This window comes from Globicephala melas, chromosome 2 (assembly GCF_963455315.2).
Source record: "Globicephala melas chromosome 2, mGloMel1.2, whole genome shotgun sequence".
NCBI lineage: Eukaryota > Metazoa > Chordata > Mammalia > Artiodactyla > Delphinidae > Globicephala > Globicephala melas.
In genome coordinates this window covers 116,705,836-116,722,184 of record NC_083315.2, presented here as the reverse complement: position 1 = coordinate 116,722,184, position 16,349 = coordinate 116,705,836, and the positions used below count along the sequence as shown (strand labels likewise).

Sequence of the window (16,349 nt, the reverse complement as noted above, 5' to 3'; positions counted from 1 at the left end):
TGCATTTGAAGACCATGCCTTTAGGAAGTCCATTTGTCATCAAATTCTAGAAAGTGGAGGTTTTATTAAAAAAAAAACAAAAACAAAACCCAGCACATACAAGAAGCCAAGGTTTCTGCCCACTAAAATTTTTATTAATAAAACCTCATAAGTAATTGTTCAGCTAGAGTAGGGTTATATTGGATCTATCATAGCATTTTATTCCAATTAAAGACAATATATATTAGATCACATCAAGGCCGATTCAATGAAATTAAATATGGATTAATTTAGTCCCTAAAATGGTGAAAAGAAATGAATTGGTATTGGCATGGTTCATTCATTTCACATTGACATACAAGGCAACAGAGTAACGAGACTAAATCATTGTAACTCAGTTGTGAAGTTCCTTGCCTATTGATAGTGGGGAGAAAAATGAAGCACAAAGATTATGAAGTATTTTTAAAACAGGGAAAAAAGAAACTCTAAAGATTCTGAAGTTTGTTTGACCTCAAGTTGCTGCATTAGTCAATCTTTAAACTATTGGTGCTACTAGATAAAGGAAATGATCAGAAAAGATATTTTAATAATTTTAATATCTTCAAAAGAGATTTGTGGTAACTTCTAGACAAGAAGTTACCAAAACTTATAATATTCTCTTGAAGCAAAAGTATGTGGCTAACCATCATAGATTAAGAAACAGGGCAGTTGGGAACATGAAAAGCTAAATTATTTCAATAACATCTAAGTTCTCAATTGTACTAAGAACTAATAATTTAAAGTCAGGAGTTCATGGTTACAATTCTGCCACAATCAGTGGAATAGCTGCCTGATTCTAGCCTCAAAATACAGTTCAGCTAAAATTCACTTCCTCAAGGGAATTCTCTGATATCCCCCAACCAAACATAAATTGCCTCCCATAATCTTTATTTCCATCATAGCATTCATCACAATTTGTAATTATATATTAGTGTATATATTTATTTCTTTAATATCTGTCCTTTAAATTATAGGCTCCATGTAAGCATGAAACATGTCTGTTTTATTCACCAAGATTTATCCACTACATTACACTACACAGTGCCTTAGCCAATAAATATTTGTGAGTAAATGAATGAATGAATGAATGAGCCAGTGAGCACAGCTTTCTTTTAAAGCAGATAGGTTTGCTGCAGAAGAGAATCAGCTACGTCTCAAGAGTTAAGAAGCAGAAAATGATTTTCTCCATTGTTTGAAAGAAAGAAGCAATCTTCAAAGGTTTCTTTATTCACTGCTTCATAGTCCAAGAGAAGAGAGCTGGAAAAGTCAAGTCCCCCTCAAAGTTGCCTCTTGCCTCAATGCTCCCACACCTGAATCAGATGTAAATCCATCCATTCAAAAAAATCATTGACATACTGTTAATATCAATCCCAGTAACGAATGTTCTAGGGCCTAATCTAAAATAAACTAATTTTGATTATATAACATATGAAAGAATCTCAACAATTTGCTGTAATATTAGGATGAGAATATCATGCTCTAAAAGATATAAATGGCAGAATTATATGTGATACAGCTTACTTTAGTAAAGTCATCAATGGCCAGTACTTTGTTTTCTATTTCGTACATCTCACCCCTCCTGAAATATATATCAGCATCCATGGGCTTGCACTTAATTGCTTGAGTATAATTTACAATTGCCAAAGTACTGTCTTTTTTTCCTCTGAAAATTTCTGCCCTTGAAATATATGCCTCTAAAGAAAATTAAAAAGGTAAAATTTAGTGTTACAGTCCTAAATTTTTAAAGACGAATCCTTCACCCTCCAAAAATGTAGTCTTAGAATAATGTATCTCTATTATACTTTCTTTGCCATTTAACTTAAGATTTGTTTTTTATTTCAACAAAGCAAAATTTGTTCTCAAAGCCTGGATAAATGTTTATGGGTAAAAGTGTTTTCAATTTCAATATGAAATAACAAAAATTAACTTTTCTTTTTTGTATATCTGAAATGTTTCATAATCCTTTAACGTTCATAGTAAAAAGTTATATTTTGATTGTACAAAATCTTATGGACTTTTAGCAGAGATCAGCATAGATTTAAAAAAAACACTTATTAAGCTCATGTTATATTCTAGGGGTATGTTGTGGGTGCTGGAGATACAAAGATGAATATGACATTTTCTCATTCCCCAAAAGTTCCATGTCTAGTCATTCAAGTTGGTTAGAGAATGGTACGTAAACACAAACGTAAATGTGAAGTCTTAAGAACGTTACAACTCTAATTCAGACTAAATTTGTAAATCATTTCTATAACTAAAAATTGTAAGTTCATATTCTTCTTACGGGATGAGCAGTAAGGAACCAATTTATTGTAATGTATACCAAGGACATTAACATTTCAAACCATGATAAGTATTTTTAAAACAATAGGATCACAAACAGTCCTAAATATATGCTATTGAGAGTAAATTTAACTTGGGAAGTCACAACGATTTGTGGAGATGTATATGTCTTGAATTATGTATCTTTATACCACTAAATGACCAAAGCTTAGGTAAAGATCTAAGTAATATAACTGCACAGACAACCCACCTGCATTATTTTTATTATATTTATTTATATAATTCAAGTCATCCAAAGCTTCATTAATTCTGCCTTGGAAAAGATAAATGAAATGTCGGTGCCAATAGGCATTGAGAAACAATGGCTCCAAGAGTATAGCCTAGAAAATAAATGTATAAATTCAATTTAAATTGATTTAGGGGAAGATATCCCATCAAGTAAATTTTCAAACATTATTGATCCCAATGGCTTTGTATGTGTATAGTATAAAATGATGCCTCCCAATCTGACAGACAAAATCAAGTGTTTTTAATGTTAATTATTTGAAAATGCCAATAATCATAATTTCACAATCCCACGTGTATAATACAAATATTCATTGTTCAAAATTCTAGTAAAAGTTAATATATAGTTATAAGCAAGGATAAATTGTTAATATTATTATTTTGATTAAATAAAAACTCACTTCCTGTAGATCATTCATGGCACTCTGGAGCTTTCCCAGTTTCCTATAAAGAGCTCCACGCCTACAATATAAAAATGCAGGATATTTCTTCTTACTATTTATTTCTTCAGTCAAGATCTCCACTTCGGATTCATAATGTCTAATGACCGCTGGAGGAAGACGAGACTCCAAAGAATCACTCAATTCTATTTCTGGTGTTTTTTTCACTCTTTCAGACGAGTCTTCATGAACAGATATTTTAACAACTTTCTCTCTTGGGGTTGTCTTCTTTTGTTTAGGCTTAGAGAACATGTCAAGAGCCCATGTTTGAGGACCACTATTTTCTGGAATTCTTCCTTTACTCTGGGCAAATTTGTCAAAATTTAAACACAAAGGTACACTGGGACACCGTAATAGACGTTCATATAGTGGAACTCTGAGCAAAAATTTCTTCTGTCCAGGAAGGATTCCGTGAGACTCTGATCTAGTATTCAAAAGAGTGATTTTTAAATTACAGAAATATAATTTTTATAATGAATAAATCAACTCAGCCACAGACAAAATTACTATTTCTCTGTCATCAAAATAAAATTACATGGTACTTTTATGCAAACCAAGTCCTCCTGTTCATTCATTGAGATCATATGAAGAATCTCTGTGAGTTTATAAAAGCAGAAGACTGTTATTAAAGATGCAGCCTTTGTAGAGAACTGAAATAAAGGGTCAGTGCTCCCTTCAGGCTTAATTTACACCCCTACCACCAACCGGAGGAAATACAATGGAGAATTGAGGAGTTAAAACTTGATGTGAGAAAAGAAATGACATCTAAATGGTTCGCAAGGACATGAACTTGAGGAAGAAGGAAAGATTTGCCTCCACAACAGGCTAACAAAAAAACATCCCAGACTTCATCCCAAACTTAGTAGGCTATCAAATTAGATGACATGTAATAAGCTTTCAAATGGTATGTTTCTTCTAGGATTATCCTCCTCAAACTCTCCATTTCCCACATAGTTTTCATTCAGTAGCATTTATGCATGCCGGTGCAGTACTAGGGAAGAAAAAAAAAATCACACCTCATCATTTCATTAATATTTACCGAGTGTGTACTATGAGAAAGACCCATGCTAAAAGTAGGAGAATAAGAGTGAGAAAAATCAGTACCCTTTCCTTTCCTTACTCTGTGACACTCCCCACTCTTCTCTACACTCTAGTGCAAGCCACCATCATCTCTTCTGTCTAGAGTACAATAACTTCTTAGTTCCCTGCTTCTCCTCTTGTTCTCATCCATTCTCCACATGGCAGCTAGCATGTTTTTTTTTTAAACAAATGTAAATCAGATCATGTCACTCCCTCCAAGAGTTTTCTCTAGTACCTAGAATACAAATCAAATTTTTCACCATAGTCTACAAGACTCTACATGATAAGACCCCAGCAAATGTCTCTAATAACACTACTTTCTCGCCTCCCACTTTTCCAGGCACAGAGCAAGCCTCAAGGGTATTGCATTTTCCAGTCCTTCTGAGTGGCTGACTCCTTCTCAATTACTATTTCTGGTCAAATGCCACCTTAGAAAGACCATCTGTGCCAAATAGGTTTTGTTTCTACCTGCACATTTATCTCTATCCTTCTCTACCTTGCTCTTTGCCCTGGAGTACTAGTCCGTACAGACTACAGACATAGGATCCCTTAATATCTTCTCATCAAATATGTCCAATTAGGAGCCCTGAAAAGGGAAAGAGTGAAGTCAAAGTATTTATTCCTCTGGTCCCCTCCTGAAGGGTTGCCTCACACTGGCCATGATCTTTGTCCAAAGTTCACTATTTATTTCAAGGAAATCCTTTCCTTACAATTTCTTTCTTCCAGGTTCTAGTAATCACTCCCTCTTTTTGTCCTCTCATACTTAGGGGTAGAGATTGGCTCTATTATTTCTAGTCCCAGGATACTATTCTATCATTTGTGGTTTCCCTATGCCCTGACATCTTTGTAAATTGCCCTTGTTATACCCCCCTAGAATTATTCTAAATTGAGAATGCTGTTTACTCCTGGGACCCTGACTGATAAATTAATTGGTACCAGAGATGGGCCCAGGAAATACACACACAAAAGGATCCTTCAATGACTGAATTAGAAAATTAAGGCCCAAACCATAATACATTTCTTAAACTATAACAATTGTTGATTAAACAGACCTTTTAAGAATTTTTGGAGGCTTGGATAACTCATCATACACAAGTGTAAGTTTACTGAGTCTTAATCCTTTCTTCAGTTTCATCTTCTTTTTCTTGGGATAAACAACGTTAGTAATGCCAGCTTGTCTAGATGCTTCAATGAGAGAGGGAGACAGGCCTCTCGAACTGTATCTGCCCTGCATGTTGTCTAAAATAGTATCTGTATTGTCTTTCACAGGGACGGGTTCCTCAGTTTCATTTTGCTCAGCCATCCAGTGCTCCAACTCCTTTGTTTTCTGAAACGTCACCTCTTTCATGTTGCTTTGCATGTCATCCTTAATCTCTAATGGAGTTATGGTCTCCTTCTTCAACTCAACTGCAGATTTTACTCTCTTATTTATAAGGAGACAAAGAAACAGAAAAAATCAATTTAGGTGCTGTACATTTAAAATTAATTCAGTTACAATTGCTATTAATGTAATTTGGTCACTATTGAAAAATTTAAAATCATCTGTTCTTGATGTTTTTCAAAAGTGAGCTTATAAGTTAACAGTGGGTTAGTTAAAGCAAAGTGCAATAATTTGGTCACATGACATTGCATTAGCTACATAAAAGTAACACTATAAAGTAGATATGAATTAATTGTGATTTTATATATTCTTAATTAAAAATGAATGCTCTTTACATATCCAAATAAAATGCGTGCTCTACTTTTAGTTTAATGCAAAAACAAGTGGTAGAATGGGCAAAAATTATTAAAATGCCTTACCTTATAAAATCAATTTGTGGGACTTCCCTGGTGGCACAATGGTTAAGAATCCGCCTGCCAATGCAGGGGACATGGCTTAGAGCCCTGGTCCGGGAAGACCCCACATGCTGCGGTGCAACTAAGCCCGTGCACCACAACTACTGAGCCTGTGCTCTAGAGCCCACGAGCCACAGCTACTGAGCCCATGTGCCACAACTACTGAAGCCTGTGTGCCTAGAGCCCGTGTTCCACAACAAGAGAAGCCACCGCAATAAGAAGCCCGTGCACCACAACGAAGAGTAGCCCCCGCTCACTGCAACTAGAGAAAGCCTGCACACAGCAATGAAGACCCAATGCAGCCAAAAATAAATAAATAAATAAAATCAATTTGTAAATCTATTTTCAAAAGCACCTTAACAATATTGAATTTCTATACATACTCTTCAATTATTTTCAATTCAATACTTACAGGCTTAAATAACAGAATTTCAGCCTAATATTCATTTTATCTAATCATTAGAGAACCAACTTCATTTTTAATAATAATATTAATATAATACATTAATAAATAATTTACAAGAATTATGCATTAGTAACTTGAAACTCTAACAACACTCATTACTAATAAAAGAGAGAGCAGTTCCAATCCTTTGATACAGCATTTCTTGCCTTTTGAGCTACTGTCACTAAATTAACTGCATTTAACTTTCCTAGTAAATAATAATTCGTTACAGAAATATTTTTCGTTATAGTGAATATAGGCCCAAATTCCAAATATAACAATTCCATACAAGCTGGTTATATACTTTAAGATGTACTAAAGTGCAATAGGGATATTGACCCTCTCTGTGACTTACTATATATACTTCCCCCATCTCAAGAAATTGTATTCAACTCAATACATAATTAGAATAGAGAATAGAGAAATACAGACTATAGAATATATGTATGTATATGTATATATCAAGAAAAATAAACACATATGTATGTACCAAGAAAAAGTAGAACAGCCTGAAAAAAAGTAGAATGTAAGATTTTCATATTCCCCACTTGCTGACTAGCTATGAATTATGCAGCTCTGTAGAACACTTAAGAAGGAATTACTGACAGAATCTATAACTATAAAGCAGAACTACCAGGTAGGTTTGGGTTTTTTGTTTGTTTTCCAGCTTCACTGAGATATTATTGACATATAACATATATAAACTCAAGGTATGCTGTGTAATGATATGATAAACATATATACTGTGAAATGATTACCACGATAAGGTTAGTTAACACCCCAATCCCCTCATATAATTACCATTGTTTTTGTGCGGTGATAACATTTAAGATCTACTCTTTTAACAACTTTCAAGTATATAATATAGTATTGTTAATTATAGTCACCATGCTGTACCTTAGAGCCCCAGAATTTATCTCATAAATGAAGGTTTACACCCATTGACAAACATCTCCCCATTCCTCTTCTCCTGCCCCAGCCCTTGCAACCACAAGTCTACTCTATGTTTCTATAAGTTATGCTTTTTAGATTCCACATATAAGAACAGTATTTATCATTATACTTTTTATTATGTAAGTTTCAGGTGTACAACACTCTCATTCAACATCTGTATATACTACAAAGTGACCACCCCCAAAGTCTACCATCCATCACCATTAAACTGACCCCCTTCACCCCTTTTCCTCACCCTGCAAGCCCCCTTCTCCTCTGGTAACAACAATCTGTTCTCTGTATCTATGAGTTTCTTTTGGTTTTGATTTGTTTATTTATTTATTTTGGTTTTGTTTCATTTTAAATTCCACACATTAGTGAAATCATATGACATTTGTCTTTTTCCTTCTGACTTATTTCACTTAGAATAATACCCTCAAAGTCCATCTATGTTGTCACAAGTGACAAGATTTCATTCTTTTTATGGATGAGTAGTAGTCCATTGTGTGTGTGCACGTATATGTATAAGACACACACACACACACAAACATACCACTATGTATGTGTGTGTGTGTGTGTGTATATATATATATATGCGCCACATCTTCTTTATTCATTCATCCATGGATGCACACTTAGGTTGTTTCCATATTTCAGCAATTATAAATAATGTTGCAATGAACATAGGAGTGCATATATCTTTTCCAATTATTGTTTTCATATTCTTTGGATAAACACCCAGAAGTGGAATACCCGGATCACATGATAGTTCTATTCTTAATTTTTTGAGGAACCTCCATACTGTTTTCCATAGTGGCTGCACCAGTTTACAATCTCACTAACAGCGTAAGAAGGTTCCCTTTTCTCCACATCCTCTCCAATACTTGTTATATCTTGCCTTCTGGATAATAGCCATTCTAACAGGTGTGAGGTAATAGCTCACTGGTTTTGATTTGCATTTCCCTAATAATTAGTGATGTTGAACATCTTTTCATGTGCCTGTTGGGCTACCTGTATATCTTCTTTGGAAAAATGTCTATTAAGATCCTCTGCCCAGGGCTTCCCTGGTGGCGCAGTGGTTGAGAGTCTGCCTGATGATGCAGGGGACACGGGCTCGTGTCCCGGTCTGGGAAGATCTCACATGTCGCGGAGCGGCTAGGCCCGTGAGCCATGGCCGCTGAGCCTGCGCGTCTGGAGCCTGTGCTCCACAATGGGAGAGGCCAGAACAGTGAGAGGCCCGTGTACCGCCAAAAAAAAAAAAAAAAAAAAAACACAGACACAGAGACCAATGGAACAGAATCAGAATCTCAGAAATTATCCCATGCATATATAGTCAACTAATATTTGACAAGGGAGCCAACAATACTCAATGGTGAAAGTATAGGTTCTTCAATAAACTGTCCTGGGAAAATTGAATATTCACATGCTAAAGAATGAAATTGGACTCCTATCTTACACTACACACAAAAATTAACTCAAAATGAATTAAAAACTTAAATGTAAGACCTGAAACTGTAAAACTAGAAGAAACCACAGGGAAAAGTTCCTTGATGTTGGTCTTGGTGATGATTTTTTGGATATGACACCAAAGGCACAAGCAACAAAAGCAAAAATAAACAAGTGGGACTACATCAAACTTAAAAGCCTCTGCACAGCAAAATAAACAATCTGCAGAATGAAAAGGCAACCTACAAAATGGGAGAAAATATTTACAAACCATCTATCTCATAAGGAGTTAATTCCAAAATATGTAAGAAACTCTTCCAACTCGATAGCAAGAAAAACAAACAATCCAATTTAAAAATGGGCAAAGAAACTCAGTAGAGATTTTTCCCAAGAAGATATGCAAATGGCCAACTGGTTCATGAAAAGGTACTCAATGTCACTAATTATCAGGGAAGTGCAAATAAAAATCACAGTGAGATATCACCTCACACCTGTTAGAATAGCTATTATCAAAAAGACAAGAAAAAGACAAGAGACGTCAAGTGTTGGTGAGGCTGTGTTGGAAGTGTGAGTTCAAGTGTTGGAACCCTTGTACACTATTGTGGGAAATGTAAATTGGTACAGCCACTATGGAAACAGCATAGAGACTCTTCAAAAAATTAAAAATAGAACTACCATATGATCCAGCAATCCCACTTCTGGGTATATAGCCAAAGGAAATGAAATCAGGATATTGAAGAGATATCAACACTCCCACTTTCATAGCCACATCATTCATGATAGCCAAGATACGGAAACAATCTACCTATCAACAGATGAATGAATAAAGAAAATGTGATATAGATATAGCTACAGATATAGATATACACACACAATAGAATGTCATTCAGCCATAAAAAAGAAGGAAATCCTGCCACTGGCAATGACATGGATGGACCTTGAGGACATTCTGCTAAATGAAATAAGTCAGATAGAGAAAGAGAAATACTGTATGACCTCACTTATATGTAGAATCTAAAAACAAACAAACAACAGAAAAAAAACCCCTCATAGATACAGAGAACAGATTCATGGTTGCCAGAGGCAGGGAGTAGGAGATGGGCAAACTGGGTGTGGTGGTCAAAAGGTACAAACTTTTAGTTATAAAATAAATAAGTCCTGGGGATGATTTAATGTACAGCATGGTGATTACAGTTAAAATACCGTATTGTATATTTGAAAGTTGCTAAGAAAGTAGCTCTTAGAAGTTCTCAGCAGAAGAAAAATGGTGTAAATATGTGGGATGATGGATGTTAACTAGACTTACTGTGATGATCATTTCACAATATACACAGGTACCAAATAATTATGTGGTACACCTGAAACTAATACAATGTTATATATTAATTATATGTCAATAGAAAAGTCTTAAGGATGGTGTCAGTGTACAGGAATACAAGACAGAACAATCAAAAAGTTGGTAAGAAAGAAGAATGCCAGAAATGCAATAGGAAGCAGGCTAAAGTTAAGCAGGTTAAAAGCAAGTTAGAAGCAAGTAACATGGAGAATCAAGGAAGCTGAGTGTCAGATTTCAGAGAGAAAAACAAAAGCTGGGAGCTATTTGCCAATGCCACTAAACGTAAGATCAGCACTCAAAAACGCTTATGGATTCTTGTTGCAGAGGAAAGTCCATTGCGTTTGGTAAGAGAAGGTGTGGGTTTAAGTACTAGCTCTGCCACTTATCACTTTCTGACCTTTGCTTTTTCATGTATAAAACAAGGACAGTATCTATCTCATCTTCGCTCTTATCAGGATATTGTGTAGCTCAAGACCAAACTGGAATAGAGTCCATGAAAATGTATTAACACCATGAGCCCAATGCAAGTGTAGATCAATATTATAAGTGACTTGATTTATAATATACCAAGTAAAGTCAAAGTATGAATATGAGACACTTCCAAGAGATGTTGAAAATCTTCAATTGGCACTATGAACAACAATCTTACAGGTGCTACCAAATACACAGTTGAATCCAAAATTTCAGTCAACTCTGGATGAATCAGTGATCACACTATTTCAGGAAAGCCAACAAAAAGCATAGGTGGTGATTATTACTAGAAATGTAAACATTTCTTTTGAATAACAAAAACTGAAAAATTATCATACCTTTAATTGTGGAGATTGCATGCTGAAACATTTTTGGATATTTTCAAATGAGGCTGATTTTCTTAGGAAAAACATCTGTGAAATAATCAAATGACAAATATACACTGACTCTAGACACTATTTGGTAAACTAAAGTATCATATGACAATCGGCTAATAATAACTGTTTAAGTAAATTAATGAAATGCAGAAACACTAATTAAAATACAGGTTCTTACTGATTTTGTAATCACTGACTTCACAGATGGGAGCAGAGCTTAAAATCCATCAATTAATTTTGAAAAGTGTATAATAATGGAAGCTATCTTATTTTTTTAATTCAACATATATAACAAACACGAAAGTTTCCAGAAAGTAGCACAGGTGTGTGTAAATGTGCCATAGATATGCTGGGCCATTAATCCTCTTAGCCCTGGGGCTGCACTAGTGGGACCTGGAGTGGCTACTGTTCCTCCTACTTTTCAGTGGCTACTGAACAGTCTCCTTTAAATCATGAGCAACCTCAACCTTTTACCCCATAAGGCCACACAAATATTATTACTTGCTATGAGAACTATTATACTAAAAGAGTTGCGAAGTACTAACATACCAAATAGAGTAGAAAGTACAAAAAAAATGACATATTTCATGTATGATGGTGGAAACAGACATAAAGAAGTAACTATAATCCAAAGCAGCTGTAACAATGACTGTAAAGATAGCATGAATCAGGTGTAAAGAGAGCACAGGAGAGGTGGAGGTCAATTCAGAATGGAAAGGAACCTGGATTGACCAGCTTGAAGAGGTAGCATTAGGGCTGGCCTGTAAAAGGTAGTGACATTTCCATAAACTGAGAAGGGGTTGAGAACATCCCAGGCCAACGGAATAGCCTAAACAAGCACAGAGAAGTGTCAAGGTGCTGGGATTTTAGTCCCCAAGGACTCTGGTGCAGGCAGAGTACAGGGTACCTGGAGGTTACATGGAAGCAGAAGCATAATGGGAGGTAAGATAGAAAATATAGTCAAGGCCAGGTTATGAGGCTTAGTTAAGCACTCTGACTTTGACAGGTGGAGTTATTCAGTTTGTTGAGATTGAGTGTTGTAATTACACCTGTGTTTTAAGAACATTGCAGGGGACAATAGGGAGGATGGATTAGAAATAGCCGTTAAAAACAGTAATATCTGACAGGTAGGTATAAGTAATGCTACTAGAGTAGTCTATGCATTCCAAACCAGAAAGTGGCATTTGTTGGTTCAATTATGTTTTTAAGTGATGGTCACTGTTCTAGGTGCTGTGGATAAAACAAGAATGATATGACCCCCATATCACTCAGACTAATGAAAAATAAAAAGATAAAACATATATGAGGGCAAACATTTAATAAGCAATAATGATATATGTTAAAAACAGCAAAAGTGATCTATATTAAATAGAAATATTACTCCAAAAATAAGTATTACCTGACTGTATGGGGAATACGGAAGGCGGCACAGACACATATTAAACCTAGTGTAACTGACCAGAATGGGGATTTGACTTGTCCTAGGTCAATAAGGCTCTCTTCTATGTGACACTCATCATCCCAAGATATCACCAAGGGGAGTAAGGGCTGAAGGCCTTAAGGAAAGAAAAATAAAACCCTTTCTTGTTTGTCCCTCATAAAGTTCAAGATATTTATTAAACCACTAATATAAGTTTCATACCTTTCTTCTTCCCTCAATTGCTCTCTTTTCTCTCCAATTGTGTTTATTAATTAGTTTATTTAGATACACTGTAGGGATAATAATGTCATGGGCATGAGTCCAATCACCATTTAGAGAATTCAGTTTTACTCTGTTTCATAGCCATAAACAATTCCCTCCCTGCATTTGGTCAAAAGATTCATAAACATGTTCGTTTGATCATTTAAAACCTGGGCAAGCAGTGATAAATGAGTGCAAACCCAGACATTTTAGGAATTTTAGGAAAACTCACAGCAGATATCCTGCTATTGATTAGTAAATAACATCTTCTGAGTGTCATAAAGACCACAGATTTGAAAGAGGAAACATGTCCTCTGCAAAGACACTAGTGAATATTCTGAGGCATTTCCCAGAATGAGGAAGCATCAAGAAATTATTTCTGAAATCGCTAGAAATAATATCTGAACTGTAGTCACATAAAGCCACCAACCCATAATTTAGAATAAAAATTATACTTACCCTAAAACTTCTATGTTGATTTAAAGTAATGACACGTTCCTTGCTTTCAGATGTAAATTTCTCAAATAAAATTCTGCTTGCTTGCACACTCTGTGATTAAAAAAAAAGACAACAGTTTTAAGCTATATAGTGGAATACTTTTAAAAGCCTATGATTACTGTTGCTTCATAGTATAACATTACCCAAAGAGCAATATACAGGAAAGGTAGAATTCTAGAAAACACCAGAGATGCATCAAAGTCTGGCTGCAGACTAGGTATTTGCAGTTAGGCTTTGGCATTGGACTTTAGCCAAATAGATACTTCTACATTATTTCTGACATCCCTGGTCTTAGGAGCAATCAATGATCCTGTGACCTCATAGGTTGGCATTGAATCTCTTTAGTACATCAACATCAGTATTATGAACAAAACATATCATTTGGAGTTACTGTCAATATGCAACTATTCACTGACAAATACAAGTAAGCATTCTAAATATTAATTGGAATGAAAATTTTCTTAAGTGCTTTATACTTTTAACTCAGTCAATTAAATTATACAAATATTTATTGTTGTAAGGGTTAACTGCTACAATAATTATGATTATTATTAAATGTGGTACTTCTCTATCTTGTAATCAGAGATTTGGATATATAGAAACAACTACAAGACCTAAGTTTCATAGCCTGGTGGATACATGATGAATAAAATCCTTCTATTGCTTTGTTTGCTGAAATTTTTAGGTCTCCACTAACATTTCAAAAATTCTAAATATTTATTCAATAGAAAATCGACTTTTAAAAGTATCATGTAGGGACTTCCTTTGCAGTCCAGGTGTTAAGACTCAGCGCTCCCAATGCAGGGGGCCTGGGTTCAATCCCTGGTGGGAGAACTATGATCTCACATACCGCAACTAAGCCCGTGCGCTGCAACTAGAGAAGTCCGTGCACCACAGAGCCTGCATGCCACAACAAAGACCCAGCGCAGCCAAAAAAATAAATGAATAAATAAATTTTTAAAAAGAGTATCATGCAGTTATCACTGAGAATGGAACAGATATGCAGAAGGCTATGGGTAATTTAGAAATCAACAGCATTGAATTTTTGCTCATCCTCTCTGTTGTATGTACAGAAAGTAGTTATAGCACAATATAAAAGAATTACTGGACATTGCAGAAAGATACCTGGTCACTTTCATCATTATTCTTCAAAGACAAACTATGTGACACACAAGAGATTTTGGAACTATTTTACCATATGCTTGCATAAAATATTCAAATATGATGGAATAGCAGCTATTACATACTTAAAACAATGCTTTTAACAGTAACAAGGACAAAAATTTTAACACTGCACTTTATAGATATCAGAACAGCAGAACCTACTAACAATCAATGATTGCTTTTTAAAAAGAGAATGTGGAAGGAGACTTTCAAGATGGCGAAGGAGTAAGACGGGGAGATTATCTTCCTCCCCACAAATACATAAGAAATACATCTACATGTGGAACAACTACTACAGAACACCTACTGAATGCTGGCAGAAGACCTCAGACTTCCCAAAATCTGGGTGGCTGACAGGATCTTGGTTCTCCAGCCATGTGTCAGGCCAGTGCCTCTGAGGTGGGAGAGCTGAGATCAGGACATTGCTCCACCAGAGACCTTCCGGCTCCATGTAATATCAAATGGCAAAATCTCGCCCAGAGATCTCCATCTCAATACTAAGACCCAGCTCCCCTCAACTGTCTCCAGCACTGTAGCACCAGCAAGCTAAAGTGCTGGACCCCCTAGGCCAAACAACTGGCAAGACAGGAACACAATCCCACTCATTAGCATAAAGGTTGCCTAAAATCATAATACGGTCACAGAAACCCTAAAACGCAGCACCAGATGCATTCCTGCCCATCAGAAAGACAAGATCCAGCCTCATCCACCAGAACACAGGCACCAGTCCCCTCCACCAGGAAGCATACAAAACCCACTGACCAACATTAGCCACTGGAGGCAGACACCAAAAGCAACAGGAAGTACGAAACTGAAGCCTGCAAAAAGGAAACCCCAAACACAGTGGGTTAATCAAAATGAGAAGAGAGAGAAACACACACCAGATGGAGGAGCAAAATAAAAACCCATAAGACCAAACAAATGAAGAGGAAATAGGCAGTCTACCTGAAAAAGAATTCAGAGTAATGATAGTAAAGATATCCAAACTCTTCAAAACAAAACGCAGAAAATATAAGAAATGTTTAACAAGGACCCAGAAGAACTAAAGCACAAACAAACAATGATGAACAACACAACAAATGAAATTAAAAATTATCTAGAAGGACTCAATAGCAGAATAACTGAGGCAGAAGAATGGATAAGTGACCTAGAAGAAACAATACTGGAAATAACTACTGCAGAGCAGAATAAAGACAAAAGAATGAAAAGAATAGAGGACAATCTCAGAAACCTCTGGGACAACATTAAATGCAACAACATTCAAATCATAGGGGTCTCAGAAGAAGAAGAGAAAAAAAAAGGGACTGAGAAAATATTTGAAGAGATTATAGTTCAAAACTACCTTAATAAGGGAAAGGAAATAGTCAATCAAGTTCAGGAAGTCCAGAGAGTCCCATAGAGGATAAATCCAAGGAGAAACATGCCAAGACACATATTAATCAAACTATCAAAAATTAAATGCAAAGAAAAAATATTAAAATCAGCAAAGGAAAAACAACAAATAACATACAAGAGAATCCCCATAAGGTTAACAGCTGATCTTTCAGCAGAAACTCTGCAAGCCAGAAAGGAGTGACAGGACATATTTAAAGAGATGAAAGGGAAAAACCTACAACCAAGATTACTCTACCCAGCAAGGATCACATTCAGATTCCATGGAGAAATTAAAACCTCTACAGACAAGCAAAAGCTAAGAGAATTCAGCACCACCAAACCAGCTTTACAACAAATGCTAAAGGAACTTCTCTAGGCAGGAAGCGCAAGAGAAGGAAAAGACCTACAATAACAAACCCAAAACAATTAAGAAAATGGTAACAGGAACATACATAGTGATAACTACCTTAAATGTAAATGGATTAAATGCTCCAACCAAAGGACATAGGCTGGCTGAATGGATACAAAAACAAGACCTGTATATATGCTGTCTACAAGAGACCCATTTCAGACCTAGGGACACATACAGAGTGAAAATGAGGGGATGGAAAAAGATATTCCATGCAAACGGAAATCAAAAGAAAGTTGGAGTAGCAATTCTCATTTCAGACAAAATAGACTT

General features: G+C 35.7%; 1 protein-coding gene across 1 annotated transcript in view; it reads right to left on the bottom strand.

Moving 5' to 3' along the window:
• The window catches only part of TTC6 (tetratricopeptide repeat domain 6), a 195,040-nt gene that overhangs the window by 57,678 nt on the left and 121,013 nt on the right, over nucleotides 1-16,349 (bottom strand). The window contains exons 8-13 of the mRNA XM_060293608.1: nucleotides 13,099-13,180; nucleotides 10,912-11,021; nucleotides 5,159-5,529; nucleotides 2,988-3,450; nucleotides 2,552-2,681; nucleotides 1,540-1,712 (exon numbers count right to left, since the gene is read on the bottom strand). Of these exons, the coding sequence (XP_060149591.1) occupies nucleotides 1,540-1,712; nucleotides 2,552-2,681; nucleotides 2,988-3,450; nucleotides 5,159-5,529; nucleotides 10,912-11,021; nucleotides 13,099-13,180 (1,329 nt within the window). The remainder of the gene's footprint in view (nucleotides 1-1,539; nucleotides 1,713-2,551; nucleotides 2,682-2,987; nucleotides 3,451-5,158; nucleotides 5,530-10,911; nucleotides 11,022-13,098; nucleotides 13,181-16,349) is intronic.